Source organism: Tursiops truncatus, chromosome 16, assembly GCF_011762595.2.
Source record: "Tursiops truncatus isolate mTurTru1 chromosome 16, mTurTru1.mat.Y, whole genome shotgun sequence".
Taxonomy (NCBI): domain Eukaryota; kingdom Metazoa; phylum Chordata; class Mammalia; order Artiodactyla; family Delphinidae; genus Tursiops; species Tursiops truncatus.
In genome coordinates this window covers 63,578,895-63,599,643 of record NC_047049.1, presented here as the reverse complement: position 1 = coordinate 63,599,643, position 20,749 = coordinate 63,578,895, and the positions used below count along the sequence as shown (strand labels likewise).

Below are 20,749 nucleotides of genomic sequence, written 5' to 3'. Positions count from 1 at the left end.
GAGAATCCGCCTGCCAGTGCAGGGGACACGAGTTCGAGCCCTGGTCCGGGAAGATCCCACATGCCGTGGAGCAACTAAGCCCATACGCCACAGCTACTGACGCCTGCACTCCTAAAGCCCATGCTCTGCAACAAAAGAAGCCACCGCAATGAGAAGCCCGCACACCACAACAGAGTAGCCCACGCTCGCCGCAACTAGAGAAAGCCCACGCACAGCAACGAAGACCCAACGCAGCCAATAAATAAATAAATAAATAGATTTATTTAAAAAAAAAAAACTTCCTATATTTGTATTTTTTTCATTTTGCTATAGGCCAGTGAAAACTCTGTTTTGACCAAGGAACCCCTGCTCTAAAATCATCTTTCTTCTTAATTTTTCATTCACTTGTTTCCAAACAAAAAATAACCATAGACTACACATGGCAAACCTAGTAATTCCAACCTAAAAAGGATGTGTTATGTAACAGGCCCATTTTCATAGTTAGAACATAGTTTATAAGTTTATCACCTGCTATATAATAAATCTTGTAAAAACATTTTCTCAAATGAATAATAACCTTTTAAATTTATAATTATTAAGATTGAAGTAGAAATACTTATTCAAATTATTTTCAAAATACAGTTGAATTATAAATTCATTATGAAGTTTGGGAAAATTATTTATTTTATTCAATGGAGTTTAGACAAGTAATTTCACATTTCATTTTAAATCCAGAGTCAGAAAACATTTCTTGTACATCTAGCACTCATAAAGATCATGGTATATCAATGAAATATTTAAATATAGAGATCGATTTTTAATGGATTTCTATAAATAACATTAACAGGAAAACGCACATAATACAATCTACTCTGGATCTAAGAGCCGTAATTTACTCAAATATTGAAAGAAACTAGTCTGAAAATTTTCTTGTTTAGAAAACATATTGAGAGAACAGGATCAAGGGTGGAGGAATTAATTTGTACTCAGCAATTCACAAACATGACATTTTTAAGATTTGAACAAAGGCTGTATGTTGGCAGCGCAGGGAATGATCTCTCTCTCTCTCTCTTTGTCTCTCTCCCTCCCTCCTTCTCCCTCTCCCCCCTGTGGAGCAGGGACATTTCATATTTCATAGTTTCTGAATTTCCTCAGGAGTTCTGAAGGAGCATCCCCAGACCAGCGGAAACGAAGGTGCCAACAGTTCACATCTGAAAAACCTGTAGAAGAGAGAAGAGAATATTTTAAAATCAGAGGTAGGAAAAGTCAAGCTTATTTATAATAGTAAAACAGCTTGTTGATTAGATTTCATTGCAGTAAGTGAAATGTAAGGGTAAGTCTTTGGTATGAATTAGTAATATCTTACAGAAATGGATAAGCAGACTATTGAATCCTTATGAACAGGAATTGGTTTATATGGATGAGAGGGCCTTACGTGTTTAAATGCTTATTAATAAAAAGATATTTATAGATACTTCCAGTGGTGGGAATTTTGACAATTCATCTGCAAGCAAATTAGAAACTACTTTCAAACAGCTGTCAAAAGTAGCAGGTCAATGGAAAGGATCCCTGGAAATACAAATAATTTATTCCACAGTAGTAAGATTTTTTTTTTAATTCTAATAAACAACTTTGTGGAAAATTAGAGGAAAGGTCATTTTCATTCTCTACTGGAGGAAGTGTAAACTGGCAAAACTTCTAGCAGGCAATTTGGCAATGTTTATCAAACTCATTAAAATATATAAACCTTTAAGCCAATAATTCTACTTCTAGAAATGTATCCTAATGAAATAATCATGATGTGCTCAAGGACTTAACTCTAAGGATGTTTATTATGATACCATTTGTAAATGTTTAAAAAATAAAGAAATAGTCTAAATCTTCAGTAATAGAAAATTGGTTAAAAGGCTTTGATATAATCATTAACAATGTTTTAATATTTATCATCATAGAAAAATGTTCGTAACATATTGCTAAGTAACTGGTAGTTACGAAACAGTTTAGACAGCATGATCTCGTTCATAAATTCATATTTACATGGGTATTTATATAAAATTTTTTTAAGTCTCTAAGTAATTACCCCTAAATGTTAACAGTAACTATTCCTGAAGAGTTGGAATAGATATGATTTTCATTTTTTATACTCTTTTTTTGTTTATCTGTATTTTCCTATTTTTCTGCGATGAACAAGTATGCCTTGTATCATTTTTTACTTTTATAATATTGCTGATGTAAAAGCAGGTTACAGAATAATATATTAAATATGCCTCCATCGATATTTGAAATATTATCTAAATATGTAGTAGGAAAAATATACACAGAATAGTTGACAGTGATTATCCCAGGAAAATAGGATCTGCACTTTCTTTAGAACTATCAGAGAAAAAAATCTAAAGAATTGCCATTTGGGGAAAAAGCAAAAAGGAAATTGTTTCTGACAACCTGTAATTGAAACACACACACAAAATATGTACAGTAATATCCTTTTCATTTTAGGTATACTAACATATCTTAAAATATACCAAAATAACAATAATACATATTTCCCTAAGTGGTAAGACTACAAGTTATTGTATTTTCTTCCTTTTGCTTGACCATATTTTCTCACATTTCTACACTAAATACATGTTATTTCTGTAGTTTGAAAAGATGTTTTCGAGTTTGGGTCCACCTAGAAGTAGACCCCAGACAAGAACTTGAATTCAAGTGGCTAACTTGGGGAGTTAGTTGATCCCAGGAGACCCTGGTAGGGAAAGGAACCAAGTTTGTAAAGACCCCTGAGAGTTATTCCACTTGAGGGGTGAAGGCGCTGGGGAATTTAGCCTCCCACTCCCATTCATTATCATCCGATGGCTACACCCAGAGCGTGTTTACTCCCTGGTACTTAACTGCCCGCTCACTGCTGCCAAGCCGGACTCACTGCCGGAGAAAGCACTGGTGGGAGCCGTAGGGTTGGCAATGCCCAGAGGATATGTTAGCACATCAACAGCATCTGCTACATTTGTTTTTATTTACTCCAGGATGTTTGATTCTAGAATTGTATTCATCAGAAGGCACATTTATTGCATATTTAAATGAAAAGAAAGTAAAAGTAAGATTGTCTCGCACATGGGTTTTCAGATGCCATGCTCCTTATTTTCCTGGTTGCATTGAAGAATCAGAAAATCATGGGGACTATTTAATAGAAGCTCATCACAGAAGAGGCATCAAAAGGCAAACTTCAAAGTAAATATCAAGCACTGCTTGAGGAAATTAACAAAAATGCTGAAAAGTTATGTGGGAAGCCACTCAGGGCTTGGTAAAGCTGACATGAATAATATTTCTTAAATGCTGATGTTATAAAAATTTACAGTGCAGTCAAATGAAATTATAAATAATCAGGCAACTGTGCTTTGGCATATGAAACCCTAACTTTAAGGCACTACTCAGAACAGCCAATAATCTCTTAAACAACATTAAGAAAATACTGGTAAATGCAGCTTTCAGCAAAATTGCGTAATTCTTATTCTCCAACAACAGCTTTCAAAACAGTGATCCTCCCTCCTCTCACCCCCTCTGCTTCATTCCTCAACCACAGTAAGAGAATACATTTCACAATGTGAGGGTATCAAAACTGGCATCACAATTTGTTCTGAGTAAATTACAATATATCTACACTGTGGAATATTTATCAGCTGTTCATTCTAATGAGTTCATTCTAAATATAAGGGTCTAAGGAGGAGTCCCATAGTAATAAAAGCTAACGTTAAAAAAGCAATGGTCAGGCTTCCCTGGTGGCACAGTGGTTGAGAGTCCGCCTGCCGATGCAGGGGACACGGGTTCGTGCCCCGGTCTGAGAAGATCCCATGTGCCACGGAGAAGCTGGGCCCGTGAGCCATGGCTGCTGAGCCTGCGCGTTCGGAGCCTGTGCTCCACAACGGGAGAGGCCACAGCAGTGAAAGGCCTACATACCGCAAAAAAAAAAAAAAAAAAAAAAGCAATGGCCATGTACCAGGTCTAAATATTTTACATATGTTATTTACTTCTCAGAAAGACCTTACAAAAAAAAAAAAAGGCTTCCCTGGTGGCGCAGTGGTTAAGAATCTACCTGCCAATGCAGGGCACACGGGTTCAATTCCTGGTCCGGGAAGACCCCACATGCCGCCAAGCAACTAATCCCATGCGCCACAACTACTGAGCCTGCGCTCTAGAGCCCGTGAGCCACAACTACTGAAGCCCGCACACCACAACTACTGAAGCCAGCATGCCTAGAGGCCGTGCTCTACAACAAGAGAAGACACCGCAATGAGAAGCCCCCGCACCGCAACCAGAGAAAGCCCACACGCAGCAACAAAGATCCAGCACAGCCAAAAAAAAAAAAAAAAAGACTTTACAAGGTAGAGGTAGACACAAACATTTTAACTAATATATAGAGATAAGAAAATGCAAATACAGAGAGGTTATCTCACTTGCCCAAGGTCACACAACTCATCAGTGGGAAAAGCTAGGCTCTGGTTCCAGAGTCTGTGCTCTTAGCTACTGTACAACAGAGAGGAATGTGCACAGTATAACCCCATTCTTTATTTGTAAAGCCCTCACAAACGAACATATGCTTATACATGCCTTTGTTAGCATAGACAAACAAAGGCTATGGAAGGAGACACACCTGGGCATCTGCATTGGTTACTTCAGGAAGTAGAAGCAGAGAAGGATGAGACTAGGGTAGACACTAAATTGTTGTCTATATGTGATTCTTTGAATTTTTAATGATAAGCTCATATTACTTTGGGGTTTTTAAATATCTAAATAACTGTTTTTGAAAAGAAAGAGAATTTTATAGAATCTTATGAAAGGGATTTAAGTGGGGCCTCAGTGTGAGAATCTGACGTGATCAACCCCCTCAACTCTGGTGAACTCAGAATAGGTCTGAATCTGAAACATATAGTCACAGGGAGGCCCAAAGGGTTCCGGAAGCCCAGATCTGAACATTCCACGGCTAAATGGAGAAACATTCACGTGTTTGCCTGTGAATGCCTGTGGGTGGGTGTTTGTATGTGTATGTTTGCCTAAAACACTGTTTTTAGGACATTCAAGCTTCTGCTTTGATTGGTTTGTTATATTATAACCACTGCCAGTTATGCGGCTGATGCAGTCAACTGCAGGCTCTATGAAAGGATCTCTTGGGTAACCAGCAGAGGCACCTGAAGGAAGCTCTAAGAATCTTTATTCCCAACAAGTAGTGAGCATGTAAAAGTTCTCCCCAGAGAGAGTTTTGAAGTGACTGTCTCTAGAAAGACTATAGTTCACCACAAACTATCGAATTATCTTCTTTTTTGTAAGAAGTGTTCGAGAACATTCAGGAACCTTTTACTTAAAGGCTAAATTCTAGTGGGGTGTTGTATCACAACCATGAGAATCAAGAATTTGGAGGACAGTTAACGTGTGTGTACATAACACACCTGTACAAGATAAATACAGTGGGATGGCCAGATAGACAAAGAAATGATAACAATAGCTAACAATTATCCAGGGCCTGCCATAGGCAAATCACTGTGCTAAGCATTTTGCATGGATCGTCTCATTTAATCCTCATGGTAACTTTATGAGAAGGTACCATTCTGATCTCTATTTTGTAGATGAGAAAACTGAAGTGTAGAGAAGTTAAGTAACTTTTACCCAGTAATACAGATAATAAATGGTAGAGCTAGGATATGAACCCAGGTTGTATAGCTGGGGAGCCAAGAGTTTAACCTCTGTAATACCCTGCTTCAATGGATATATACATGGGTCAGATGTCTATAAATCTACTTACAGGTAAGGTATCTTCTCAGGATAGTGCAATGCCTTAGAATGCAGACTCTGCAACCAAACTGCCTCAGTTCAGACCTCTCCCCTGCCACATACAAGCTGGATAACCTTGAGAAAATTATTCAACCTCTCTAGGCTTCAGTTTTCTCATCTATACAATGAGAATAATATTGGTACCAACCTGGGCTTCCCTGCTGGTGCAGTGGTTGGGAGTCTGCCTGCCAATGCAGGGGACATGGGTTTGATCCCTGGCCCGGGAAAATCCCACATGCCATGGAGCAACTGGGCCCGTGCGCTATGGCTACTGAGCCTGCGCCCTAGAACCTGCGTGCCACAACTGCTGAGGCCCGCACGCCTGGAGCCCGTGCTCCGCAACAAGAGAGGCCACCGCAGTGAGGGGCCCGCTCACCACAACGAAGAGTGGCCACCACTGGCCGCAACTGGAGAGGGCCGGCGCACAGTAACGAAGACCCAACACAGCCAAAAATAAAAACAAATAAATAAATTTATAATATTGGTACCAACTTCACAAACTTGTAATGAGGATTAAATAAATTAATATATGTAAAATTAATATTAAACAAGATAATAGATGTAAAGTAATATATGTAAAGAACTACACATAGTAAATTCCCAACACATGTTAGCTAGTACTGTTTTAGTAAAGCGATGACGATCCCAGAAATGTCTCAAGTTTTCCCTTGCAAGGAATGTATTAAGGAATATATCTTCTAGTTTCTGTGTCAATGCTAGGTAAGTATCTTTTAAGGTGCTAAACCAGCCCTTATATTTGGCACTACTATGTAGCTGGAAAGGTTGAGAATAAATACAATATAAAATGAGCCTTTTAATTTCACACCTTCTCTGTTCTGCAAAGCTACATGACATGACTTACCTGGAGAATCTGGATTTTGTGAGGAGAATGACTTCTCCATGGATTTGGATTCTTTTTGCTCCATTTTCTCTGTGGTTGGACCGAACTCCTCATTCTTTATCTCTTTTTGCTCATTCAGTTCCTCATTTTCAATTTTATTGGTATGAGCCTGGTCAGATTCTTCCAACATCAGATCTTTTTTACCTCTGGTAGCCCAGTGCATTGACTACATTAATTGAAAGCAGATGTATAATATAAAATCAATATTATATAGTTTCTATATTTAAAGTTCAATATGTGGTAACACCTAACCTGCTAGTATAGTGCTGATTAACAAAATGTTAGACTTGACTATTAGCCAGATATTAATTAATTCAGATGTTAATCAATTAATCCTCACTGATTTGGAAAACTAATGATATAAGGAGAAATCCATATCCTGGTAGAAAGCAAAGGGACCAGCATCAGAGAGATTCCAAGAATGAGATGTTTTCTTAGAAAGTTAGGCATAAAATTACCATATGACCCAGTAATTCAATTCCTAGACACAAAAGAATTGAAAACAAGTGTTCAAAGAAAAACTTAAACTCAAGTGTTCATAGCAGCACTAGTCACAAGAGCCAAAAGGTGGAAACAATCCAAATGTCCATCAATTCGTGAATGAATAAACAGAAATGTGGCATATTCATACAATGGAATATTATTTGGCCATAAAAAAGGAGGAAAGTACTACAAAGTGGCTAAACCTTGAAAACACTATGCTTAGTAAAAGAAGCCAGAAATAAAATGCACATATTGTATAATTCCAGAATAGACAAATCCATACGGATAGAAAGCAGATTAGTGATTACCAGAAGCTGGAGAGAGGGGAATAGGGAGTGATGCTAACAGGTACAGGGTTTCCTTTTGGGGTGATGAAAAAGTTCTGGAACTAGATAGTGATGATGGGTAAACAACATTGGGAAGGTACTGAATGCCACTGAAATGTACACTTTAAAATGGTTAAAATGGTAAGTTTTCTGTGTATTTTACTATCAAAAAACAGACAATTGGGCTGTGTACCTTGAGCCATGCCAGAGATTAAACCTAACTACTGTTGTAACTACTATCCCCACTCTACTATTGTGACCTTCCATCCAGCCATGATCAATGAAGAGTTGGCAAATATTAGAATTCTGGGTTATACATCTTCTCTTTAAGAAAACTCATGGCACAAAGCAGAAAGTCAATCAATATTTACTGTGAAATATTTGTCCTAATTTTAAGTGGATTCACTTAAAGTCCAGTTATCATCAAAATAATGAGAACTTTCTAAATATCTTTCCACTTTTTAATAATAATATGAATGTGTATGTGTATACTGTATGGAAGGTTTCTGGAAGGAAACACAAGAAGCTGCAATGGTGGCTTTCTGAGAGAGGGGAGTAGAACTGGAGTCTGGAGTAAGGATGGACTCACTTTTTATTACATATCCTATTGTACTATTTTGATTTTTTTTAACAAAAGTGTTGTTTTATTATATTTTTTTAACTTACAATTTTAAAAAATCAGGGACCATAAATCAAGTGTCGGGCATTGCCCACTAACTTCTGGTAAAACTTTTATATTTTTAGACAAACACAATATCCAAAACACTTGAAAACACCCCCCAGAAACCTGACATCCTAGAACTGCGTCCAATATACTTGGGTGGTGGTCCTTTGTCAAGTAACTTAATGGTGTAATTTTTCCAGCCTAGCTCTGGCTTCTGATGGTAGTGTCAGGAGTGAGGAAAAAATGAAAAATGGATCTTCAAAATGGAACAAAAGCACAAGACAATTACTTTTCCCCATACATCCTTTTGTACCTTTTTCACGTGTGTCCTGTATATGTATTTCCTTTGTCTTTTTTTTTTTTTTTTTTTTTTGGCTGCACTGTGCGGCTTGCAGAATCTTAGTTCCCTGACCAGGGATTGAACCTGGGCCACAACAGTGAAAGCACCACTCGTAACCACTGGACCGTCAGGAAACTCCCTGTGTTTCCTATTAAAATGTTTAAAATTGGATGGATGGGTAGATAAATGAAAAGACAAATAGATGAATACAGAGTAAGAAAGAGTGAGAGTTTGCTGTGTCAAGAATATTTCAAGTAGAATAATTAGCCCTGACATCAACCAAAATAATAAACATAACTGTTTCTTGAAACCTCATCTGGATATTGTGGGATGCTATTTCTGAAGCACTGCTGAACTGTAGCATACTACCTCTGTTGCTCAGAAACCCAAGAAAAACCCATAAGCCACATATTTGGGCAACTTTAAAACCCAGAATATATTATCCTCCTAATATCCAGGATATTCTTTTCCTGTGCTGCAAAAAAAAAACAGAATAAAAGCAAAGCAAAGAAACCAAACCAAATAAAACATTGATTTTTCTAAAGTCCAAGGCTTAGCGAATAAGCTCAGAAGTTGTGACATTTAAAAACTGTGCCACAAAAAAAAAAAAACTGTGCCACAAACCATGGCAGGGGCCACTGCCTCTGCTACACACGTGCCCCATGTTGCAAGGGGCATCGGGCTTTTCATCTTTAGTGCACTGAGGTCTGAACTATCTCAAAATACTGCGGTTGCCAGCTTCTCCCCAGAGCACCACTTTATTTGCTAGTTTAAACAAATCAACGTAGGCAGGCGGTGGCCCATTATGTGTGTATTTGGCCAAGTTCGCTACGTGGGGTGGAGGGAGGTGGGAAGTGGGAGGTGGCGGGGAAGGGGCAGAGATCACTAGCACCTTAAAGAGCTTAGAGAGATACCACAATTTCTTACCACCTGTCTCAGGAGCCTTAACACTGTGCACACAGGCAGGAGCCAGGAGAAGTACCTCACCATGAAGAAAGGGGTACAAAGAAAGTACAAAGGGGTAAAATGCCTTCTTGGACTCTTTTAAACAAATCTGTTCATCGTTTTTTAAGAGAATTGGGAAATGTTAATGACATGGTGTTTATAAATAATAGCCAATATGATCACAAATAGCATGATCTCAACTAAATTAAAAGCTGGAAAGATATATTCAAATATAGATATATAAATATATAGATAGATACATATACATAAAATATACAGACTGGCGGGCAATATAGCCTGTACACAGCCTAAAACCTTAAGTATATTCAAGCCTTCTGCCCTAATCCAACCTGAAAACTCACTTCTTCCCACATTCAACCTATCTCTCCCCAACTGCAAAGGAGCGTCATCCTGAATCCTCTTCCCCAAAAAAAGACCCCATAAAGCAGTTACTGCCACCATTCAGTGTAACCGGTTCTCACACTAACAAATGAAGGACAGAAAACACTGGAAGGAAATGTACCAAAATACAAATGGGGTTATCTTTGCATGGCAGCATTGTGAAGTTATTTTTTCTTTTCTTTCTTTTTATTTTTTGGTGTGTTCTAAATTTTCTATGACAAGATTATACATATGTACAACTAGAGTTTAAAAATTAGATTGAGTTGTGGTTGCCAAAATGTACCAATATAAGGAGGGAGCTTCTTGGTGCCAGTAATATGTGTGTTGGGGTGAGGGGTGGTGTATACAGAGTGTACACTTCACAGCCACTTGCTAAACTGTAAATGCAGGTTTTGAGCATTTTTTTCTGTAGGTTTTATATCAAAATAAAAATGTTAATTTTAAAAAGAGGCAATGGCCTCAGCTAGTGTAAAATATAATCTGCTTGGTTTGGTTTGTTGTTTTGTTTGCTTAGTTTCTTGGGTTTTTTACATGTGAGCGGAATAGAGGAGGCTGGCCAGTGGCTTCGTTTGTGGAGGGGGAAAGATACTGAGAAAGTTAGTGAAAAGAGCTGAAAACGTTAGATGTGTGTATCACAGGTCAGCTAGGTGGCCTGTATAAAATGTATCAAGAGCTGAAAACGTTAGATGTATGTATCACAGGTCAGCTAGGTGGCCTGTATACAATGTATCAACTTTTTTTTTTTTTTTTTTTTTTTTTTCGGTACGCGGGCCTCTCACTGTTGTGGCCTCTCCCGTTGCGGAGCACAGGCTCCGGACGCGCAGGCTCAGCGGCCATGGCTCACGGGCGCAACCAGTTCGCGGCATGTGGGATCTTCCCGGACCGGGGCACGAACCCGTGTCCCCTGCATCGGCAGGCGAACTCTCAACCACCGCACCACCAGGGAAGCCCTCAACTCTTGCCTCAGTACTTTTCTTTTGGAATAAAAGTGCCTACAGTCTGCCTTAGATGGGTGGTGAGGGTTAATGACTGACCTATAGTAAACACTTTGAAAGCATTTGTAGCAATTGGTACAGCATGGGACATTTTTAACGACTTATGAGAATTTTTTCTCAGAATTTTATTTTGACTGCAACCATTTTCCCACAACCATCCTAAAGCCATATATTTTGGAGCAAGAGGGAGAGCCATTCATACCCTGGATCCCTTGGGGTAAAACCATTTAGCAAGACAACGATGATTTCTCTGAGATTCTTTGAGCTGGAAAGGTGTCTGTTTTCAAGTTATTCCAAGATCCCAAAGGCCATAGTTACTGAAGTCCTCACTTCATAGTCCCTTTTTTTAAACCAACATCACATATCTAGACTTAAATTTCCAGCATATTCACTAACCTGAATGAATTCTTAAAATATTTTTACAATTAGACTATCAGGAGGAACTTCTAAAATGGAAAACAAAACTTAATAGCTAGTGAAGTGACAGGGACTTGGTGTGAGGAAAAAAAAATACCAGTTAGAGTTTCATCACTCTTGGATGATAGAAATGTGTCCACCCTGAAGCTATGGTTCATTTGAGGAATTCTCCCAAGGAGATTCCTGTATTATGAACCTGTGTGACGCTGCAAAAGTACATTGTGATTTGTCCTGCACTTTTAGGGCAAGAGAACGTGCAGATGTGTTTTAGATAAACGTCACCTAAAATTTCACCTATAATCCTAAATTATAACCATTTTATTGTCAGAATGACCTATGTAATATACCTAATCCAAACACCCTAATGGTGATGTTTATCTACAAAAAGATGGTGATCTAATAGGTGATGAGCAATACTAGGTATGGCAATTGTTATTAATTTCTCTAGTGAGTGTGAAAGGATGGACAAATGAAATGCACACACACAAAAAAACAACTAAAATGTTGTAGAGAGAGGTGAGGTTTTCACATGCAGAAGTCACTGTGAGGATTAGAACAGAAAGGAATGAAAGGAAGTTTCAGAAAATCTATCGAATGAGGTACAAAACACATGAAATTTGGTATAGGGGTTTCAAAGTTCACTGAGGAATAGAACAAAAGTAAGTCAGAAACGACAAGGTTGAGCCCAAAGAAGACTGTGCAAGGAAAAATATCACTGCTGATTTAAAATAGGAGGATATGCATCTCATCATTTTTGTACCACTAATAAAAATAAATCCTGAACCAAATGCTAGCCCAGCATAATATTTCAAGTTTGCTGACAAGACTAATGATGCAGCCAGTAAGATCTGATATGTAATTATTGTAAGACCTCAAAGAGTTCATAGTTAAGCTAAATTCTAAGCAGAAACGATGTGTTTGGAGACAGGACATTAGTGTTTAATGGAAAGACGTCTGCAATATAAATTAGAGCAGGGGCTTGGAGAAGAGTTTTTGAAAAATCCTCAGCTAACTTGATATTAGCAGTTAAAGTTAAGTAATAGAGTTCAGTGGATCATCAAGCAAAATGAACTATAAATCAAAAGGCATTAAAATAACAAGGGTCACTAATTCAGTAGCAGTTACAGTGTGTAGCACTCAAGAGACTAGAAATAGTTATGTAGAGGTGGCAGAACAATGTTTATTTAGTCAGTGTTAACAAGGAATTTTGGATATACACAATGTAAAGGAAAAAAATCTTATTTTTGTGTATGTGAAGCTGTCACTATTTTTTTAGAGATTCTCTCTAGTTATTTTGTGTATATATTCAACCATCTTGTGGTTAGTCCTTCATAAATACTTAACCCACCTTAAACCATTTGAATATACACTGCATTCCAAAATGAGATTAAGAAAACAGTTTACATGTTATGTAGAGTGGCTTTAACTACATTCCTTGAGAGTTTTTCATTGTTCTTCTCCATTACTTCAAAGACCCTCCCTCATTGTTGCAGGTTTTTTATCAGTGACAAAACAATTTGCTCGAGTCTCCTTAAAATAAAAACTATCCAGAAGGAATCTAAATGTAACCTTGAAGAGCTATAATTCAAGAGATGTGAATCACTTTATACACTAATTCTAATATGTCCCTTAAGACTTCCTTATAAGGTAACTTATGCATTCTATGTCTCATGTTATTGAAAAATGTCCCTGTAAAAAAAAAGCCAGAAAATAAATCATGTCTAAGAATGTAAAAACTGGGCTTCCCTGGTGGCGCAGAGGTTGAGAGTCCGCCTTCCGATGCAGGGGGCGCGGGTTCGTGCCCCGGTCCGGGAAGATCCCACATGCTGCGGAGCGGCTAGGCCCGTGCGCCATGGCTGCTGAGCCTGCGCGTTTGGAGTCTGTGCTCCGCAGTAGGAGAGGCCACGACACTGAGAGGCCCGCGTACCACACACACACACACAAAAGAATATAAAAACCTTTAAAATTATATTTTCTCTACAAAGGTCCATGGAAGAACAAAATAAATACATAACACAGTAATTACAGAGATTATTTTGTATTTAGCTTTTCTAATGCCATGAAGGAAAATAACACAATGGTTTAAAAAGTCTCTCTGCATCTATCCAACAATTCTTTCAACAGAATTAATAATGGGAATAATTTACAAATAATTTACAGATTTCTTTGATTAATTAGGTCCTTTTTTTTTTTTTTTTTTTTCGGTACGCGGGCCTCTCACTGTCGGGGCCTCTCCTGTTGCGGAGCGCAGGCTCAGCGGCCATGGCTCACGGGCCCAGCCGCTCCACGGCATGTAGGATCTTCCCGGACCGGGGCACGAACCTGTGTCCCCTGCATCGGCAGGCGGACTCCCAACCACTGCACCACCAGGGAAGCCCAGGTTCTATTTTTTATTGAATTTATTAAGCCTTGAGAAGAGAACAGGCTCATATGAACTAAAAAGATGGAGAATATGAATTTGCAATGGTTCAAGGTTCGGCAGTATTATATGAGCAACTTGAGAAGCGCAGTTATCAGAATGTATAAAACAGTAAATGATAACGGGGAGCATATACATATACTGAATCAAACAGCCAAAGAGACTGACAAATGTAGTCAGAGGCTCTTCTGGCCCTGATGTACTGACTTTCCCTTCACAGGATTTTGTGGACACTGTGTTATATCTAGATACTACCAGCCTCTTGGTCTTCTCTCTCCTCTTGTCTGCTGACTCTTTAAGCTACTATGTGAGTCTAATCCAGGGGCAGCCTGAGCTTCATAAATTCAGTTAATCCCAGAGAGAAACCTACCGTTTTCACCGAGTCACTCAAAGCTTCCCACTGCTGGAATGGCATCGATATCTGGCTCCTTCTCCAGTGGTCATAGCGGGCTCGACTTGCTCCATTAGTCAAAATCTCCTTTGCCTTCTGCAGTTTCTGAAAAGTCTCCACTAGAAAACAAATTTTAAAATGAGCACTACTTTCCCGGAGGAGTTATTTTTAAACTCCCATACAATCTAACTGATCTCACTGAAATATGTCTCTGTTATTTACCAGCTGTGTAACCTTGGGCCAGTTCACTTCATCAAGCTTTAGTTTCCTCATTTGTAAAGTGCATCATAAGGACAAGTGAGATTTTGTACATAATGTACCTGGCTCACTGTTTATCCACTCCCTTTACTGAGCTCCAGTGATGTGCCAGGTGCTCTCCCAGGTGCTGATGACACAGATGTGAACAATAGACATAATCTACCTCACAGGACAGACGTTTATAAACATTGGGAAAATTACAATCTTGTCTACTAGGAAGAAAACTACCTTTTCTAGTGGTAGTGTGATAGAGGGTAATGAGCAGGCTAGAGGAACAGTGTAAATGAAGACTCTAAGGCAAAAAAAAAAAAAAAAAAAAAAAGCATGTTTATTTAGAGGAAGTAGAGGATGCCAGTTTGGCAGGAAGACACGGGTCAGGGGAAGAACAATGAGGGGTGGGCCTGTAGAGTAGACAAGGGCCCGGTCACCCAGGACCTTAGAGGTTATGCTAAGGATTCTGGTCTGTTTTTTCTTGTAAGAGCAATGGGAAGCTCCTGGGAGGTTTTAAACACAGGAAATAACATGGTAGGTGGTTGATAAATGGTAGCTTTGTCACTGATCTATTTGACCAGATGGCATATAATAGAAACTTTTGAAGACCTGTTGGAAACACTTCCAATATGTCTTCTGCTCCTCAGTGAAGTTAAAACTTTCTGTAGAGCAGGATACAAGACCAATATACAAAACTCAATTGTGTTTCTATACATTAGCAATGAACAATCTGAAAATGAAATTAAGGAAACAATTCCATTTACAATAGCATCAAAAAAATAAAATACGGGCTTCCCTGGTGGCGCAGTGGTTGAGAGTCTGCCTGCCGATGCAGGGGACACGGGTTCGTGCCTCGGTCTGGGAAGATCCCATGTGCCGTGGAGCGGCTGGGCCCGTGAGCCATGGCCGCTGAGCCTGCGCGTCTGGAGCCTGTGCTCCACAACGGGAGAGGCCACAACAGTGAGAGGCCCGCGTACCGCATGAAAAAAAAAAAAAAAGATAGATAATAACAAGTGTCGGTGAGGATGTGGAGAAATTGGAAGCCTCATACAGGTGGGATTGTAAAACAATGTTCCTGCTTTGAACTACAGTTTGGTAGTTCCTCAAAATGTTAAACATAGAATTACCATTTGACCCAAGAATTTCAACCCTAAGTATATACTCAAGAGAACTGAAAACATATGTCCACACATATAAAAACTTGTATATGAATGCCCATAGCAGCTTTATTCATACTAGCTAAAAAGTGGAAACAACTCAAATGTCTGTCAACCAACAGGTGGATAAACAAAATGTGGTATATGCTACAACATGGATGAACCTTGAAAACATTATGCTAAATGAAAGAAGATAGATAGTCACAAAAGGCCACTTGCTGTGTGATGCCATTTATATGAAATAGTCAGAATAGACAAATCTATACAGTAATTAGATTCGTGATTGCCAGGGGCTGGGCAGGGGGAAATGGGAAGTGATTGCTAATGAATATAGAGTTTCTTTTGTGCTCACAACAACTTTATGAGGTGGATATTATTAGTATTATTCACATTTTATATAGTCTAAGGCTGAAGGAGGTTCATATAACTTGCCCCAAGTCCCTAAGCTACAAGTGATGGAGCCACAATTCAAACCCAAGCTTGCCAGGCTCCCCAGCTAGGAAGGCTACACTTGACTACCTTCCTGCCCCTTCCATTTTCCTGCAATACATATGACCCTCTAATCTCCACTTTCTCCTTAATCTCCAGGGATAATAAAAATCTTCCTTGTTCATCACTAAGATCCAGGTTGTACCCTTGAGAAACTCAGAGTCTAGTAAGGAAGCAGACATATAAGCAAATCATTTCAATACAGTGTGATAAAGAGAAATATAGAAGCAAGACTGGTTCTGCATGGGGAGTCAGGACATACTGTACTAGTTTTCTAAACACTGGGAGTCATCCTTGACTCTTCTCTTTCTCTTACATTTCATTTGTAATTCATTAGCAAATCCTGTTGGCTCTACTTTCAAATGTAGCCAAGTCCTGACCTCTTGTCCCCGCCTCCACTGCCATCACTCTGGTCCAAGCCACCATCCTCTCTTGGCTGGATTATTATACTAGCTTCTCAACTGATCTCCCTGCCTTTGCCTCAGTCTGTGTTCTACACAGCAGTCAGAGTGATCTTTTTAAAAATAAGTCACATAGGGAATTCTCTGGCAGTCCAGTGGTTAGGACTCTACTTTCACTGCAGGGGGTGCGGGTTCAATCCCTAGTCGGGGAACTAAGATCCCACAAGCTGATCCCACAAGCCTCACAGCCCAAAAAAGAAAAAAAAAAGTCACATAATGTCACTCCTCTGCTCAAAGTTACTTCCATTTTGACTTTTAATTTCTCTTAGAATTAAATTGAAAATTCTTACCGTGGCTACTAGGTCTGACATGCTCTGCCTGCCCTCTGCCCCTCTCTTCCTTCTCTGACCTCAGTTTTTTTATATTTATTTATTTATTTATTTTTGGCTGTGTCAGGTCTTAGTTGCGGCATGCGGGATCTTTCATTGCAGCACACGGGCTCTTCCTTGCAGTGCTGAGGCTTCTCTCTAGTTGTGGGACATGGGCTCAGTAGTTGTGGCACTCAGGCTCTCTAGTTGTGGTGCACGGGCTCAGTGGTTGTGGCACGTGGGCTTAGTTGCCCCACAGCATGTGGGATCTTAGTTCCCCAACCAGGGATCTAACCCACGTGCCCTGCATTGGAAGGCAGATTCTTAACCACTGGACCACCAGGAAAGTCCCCTCCTATTTCTCCTATTTTTCCCATCTCCCTTGCTACAGCCATAGTAGGTTCCCTGATGTTCCTTGAGTACACCAGACACACTCCAGCCCCAGGACTTGGCACTTGCTGTCCTTTCTACCGAGAAGGCTTTCACCCCAAGCACTCACATGACTTACTTCCTCCAGATGTCAGGTCAGATGTTGTCTTGTCGATGGAGTTTTCTCTGACCATGCTACATAAAATAACTGCCCACTCCATCAGCCCCATTCCTTTATCTCCGTTGCCCTGCTTTACTTTTCTTCATAGTACCCCCTGACATTATATATAGTTATTTGTTTATGATCTATCTCCTCCATGAGAATACAAACCCCATGAAGGCAGAGACTTTGTTTTGTTTCTGCTGCATCCCTTGTACTAGAGCAGTGTCGTAGGTGCTCAAAAAGTATTTGTTCAATGAATGAATGAGTGAATGCTTCCAATTTGGATGTGAATATAAAGATATTCATATAATGCTATTCCCTGAGCTCTAAGCACCAAAGAAATGACACATGCCCTTAAAACATTTTGTGAATTAGGCACGTTTTAATAGTATAACTGGGAAAAATAATTAAAATTATCCTGATGGTGCTTAAAAATACCTCACGGGAAGTAGTCAATATCCTCTGGTACAGAAGACGTTAGGGCAAATGTACAGTCAATACTGATGGTACCACCATACCAATTGTGAAACTACTGAAATACTTCTGTACCTCAGTTGGTACAGAGCTGCTGTTCCTGAGCTTTAATCCCCCAAACACCACCACTTCAAGTGTTCCTCCAGCAGCCAGAGGTACTGCCAACCATGGCAGGGCACCTCCAGGACCCTGTCCAAAGCTGGGCAGCACAGGTACGTAATAGGTCATTGAATATTTAATATCACTGCTGGAGGTAGTAGCAATTAATAGATTAAAGGGAAGACCCTAAAGATGGGGTTATTAAAAGCTAAGGAAGGGGCTTCCCTGATGGCGCAGTGGTTGACAGTCCACCTGCCGATTCAGGGGTCGCGGGTTCGTGCCCCGGTCCGGGAAGATCCCACATGCCGCGGAGCGTCTGGGCCTGTGAGCCATGGCCACTGAGCCTGCGCGTCCGGAGCCTGTGCTCCGCAACGGGAGAGGCCACAGCAGTGAGAGGCCTGCGTACCGCAAAAAAAAAAAAAAAAAAAAAGCTGAGGAAAACAAACACATAAAAAACATCTTGCAATAGCTGCTAGCTCCAGTGAGTAAAATCCTTCCTGTTGCTGACGACAGTGTAAATGTCCCGATGTATAAATGACGTGTCACTTTTTCCAACGGGATAAAAAGCTCATTAAATTATCACCATGGATGCACATGCCAGTTACTACTAGAGCAGAGGCTGTAAAGGTTTACATTTTTATCTATGATTTACCTTCTGTTTGCACATTATTGTTGGCCTCATTTTCCAGAGTTTCCGGAATGAAAGAATTATTCTAATATCAATCCCTCAACGGCAGTTGATAAGCAGAAAGCAAAAGAGACCTTACCTTTCCTGTTAGGTGGCCTTTTCCTTGTTCCATATCCTTCACCACATTTAATAAAAGTGAGTTTGGATTTATATTTGTCCTTTAATATATCCACTAATCAAATGACTCATACAAGATAAACATATACCAGTTCTGGGAAGAGAGATCTCATTTTATAAGCTTATACAAGCAAATGATGATGGAACCTTTAAGAGACATTCTGATTTAACTCCTAGGTCTACTTTGAAAATACGAGGTTCTTTTAATTCATATTTCATAGTATAATTTGTATTATTATTATTATAGCCACAATTTAAATGTAGACCACTTACAATTACTTGAGAAATAATAATAATAATATGATATCAGGACATGCTTTGAAAACAATCTGGAGGAAAATACACCAACTGTTAATAGTGGTTCTCTAGCAAAAAGAGATAAGAGCAGACTTTCACTTTCAACATTATTTAACACTGTATGTTATTTTTATTCCAAGGGGGAAAAAGCAATAAAGAGATTTTAAAGTACGAAAACATTGAAACATCGAAATATTTCAGTGAGTAAGAGACAAAGAGTTCCCCTTCTTCAAATATTCAAATGTCTTTGAAGCCTGCAAATCAATAACAAAAATACCATTTCACGGGTCCTTAATTTAGTTTGAAATCCCTTTCTTCAGGCTCAAAGAGAAGTTAATAAAGCATTGGCCTGAAACCATTACTGTTATGTGCACATAGGACTGGCATGAGTACCAGCCAGAGGCTTTTGATCTCAGTGACACAATTTCTATAGCACAACCAGTCCTGCCTACATCACCCACAACTGCAGAGCAAAGATCTCTAAAAGCCTTAGATTTAGATTTTTTTTTAATGAGAGTGAGAACGATCTAATGTTTACTTACAAAGAGAAAACTATCCCATTTTGTTAAATTTTTATCTTGGAATGCTGCATAAAAACAAGGAAAGAAAGTCCACTGACTCATAATTGCCAACATTCATTGAGTTCTTCCTACATGCAAGATACATCATTTAATCCTCACAGCAAACACATGAAGTAATAATATGCTATTAGTCTACCCATTCTACCTAGAAGTATGTTGAGGCTCAAAGAGGTTGCCCAAAATCAACTAGCTCATAAGTGGGAGCTAGGAGCAATCCAGACAGACAAACCTGTGTTCATATCTACTACTCCGTCATGCTACCAAATCAGTCATTTCAGTGGCAGCGGTTGAGACTACATTTAGCAAACCAAAAAAGTGTATATACAAGTTTAATTTCTTCTACCTGCAGTTGTTCTAAAGGCTTAGCCTTTCACCTTAATGAAATATGTTTCAAAATCTGTCCAATATATTCTGGATTTCAGTCAAGCTAAAATCAGCATCAGGGTGAATTTTTGTTTCACATTTTAAAATATTTTTATCAGTAACCTTAACCCTTCTCCAAGTGTGTAAAGAACCACTTAAACGTTCAGAAAGCCATATTAATCCAAATTAAGGAAATGGATGCTTAAACAGATTTCAAAGCAATTTCTACCCAAAGGTTGAATCATCTATCTACTGCAAGCCTTACAAGGGAAGATATTGATGTCTGTGTACCCTTTCATTTTAAACAATATTTACACAGTCCAGTGTTTCTCTGAACAAGCCTTGTGGTAGCCCGTACATGAAAACTCCCAACACTATGGCCACTAGAATGGCAATGATCGCACAATGATTCATCATGCGCCCTGAATAGAAACTGTTTGCTGGGGACAGAAAAACAACTCAAAGCCATGCTTTACTGGAGAGGAGCCCAGTTAAAGAATAATCTGTGGTGGCGGGTTTTTTAAGTGTTTATCAAATTTTTATACTTTTATGCTAGGACATCTATCTTAATATTAACTCTAGTTTAGAGAGGTAATTCATATGTCTCCTACAGAAATGTTCACAAGTTCATTCTTTCACTCATTCAAGAAATTATGTGCACAAAGTAGCTGTCCTCCACTGCAGGTGCTGTGCTCGGTGCAAGGCATACCACCTTGAAGGAGATAAGCAGGAAGCCAGGCTCACTGAGCTTCCAGTACGACTAATAAGCAAATTGTCGACAAGAGGACAATATGATACACAGCTGGCCACCTGACATATACGCAGGGTGCTCTGGGTAGCTGGGGCACACAT

General features: G+C 39.3%; 1 protein-coding gene across 1 annotated transcript in view; it reads right to left on the bottom strand.

Annotated features, from left to right (window-relative positions):
• Positions 1–283: 283 nt before the first annotated feature.
• The window catches only part of DNAJC12 (DnaJ heat shock protein family (Hsp40) member C12), a 34,343-nt gene continuing 13,877 nt past the window's right edge, over positions 284–20,749 (bottom strand). The window contains exons 3-5 of the mRNA XM_019936210.3: positions 14,062–14,201; positions 6,662–6,866; positions 284–1,199 (exon numbers count right to left, since the gene is read on the bottom strand). Coding sequence (XP_019791769.1) covers positions 1,105–1,199; positions 6,662–6,866; positions 14,062–14,201 — 440 coding nt within the window. The 3' untranslated portion in view covers positions 284–1,104. The remainder of the gene's footprint in view (positions 1,200–6,661; positions 6,867–14,061; positions 14,202–20,749) is intronic.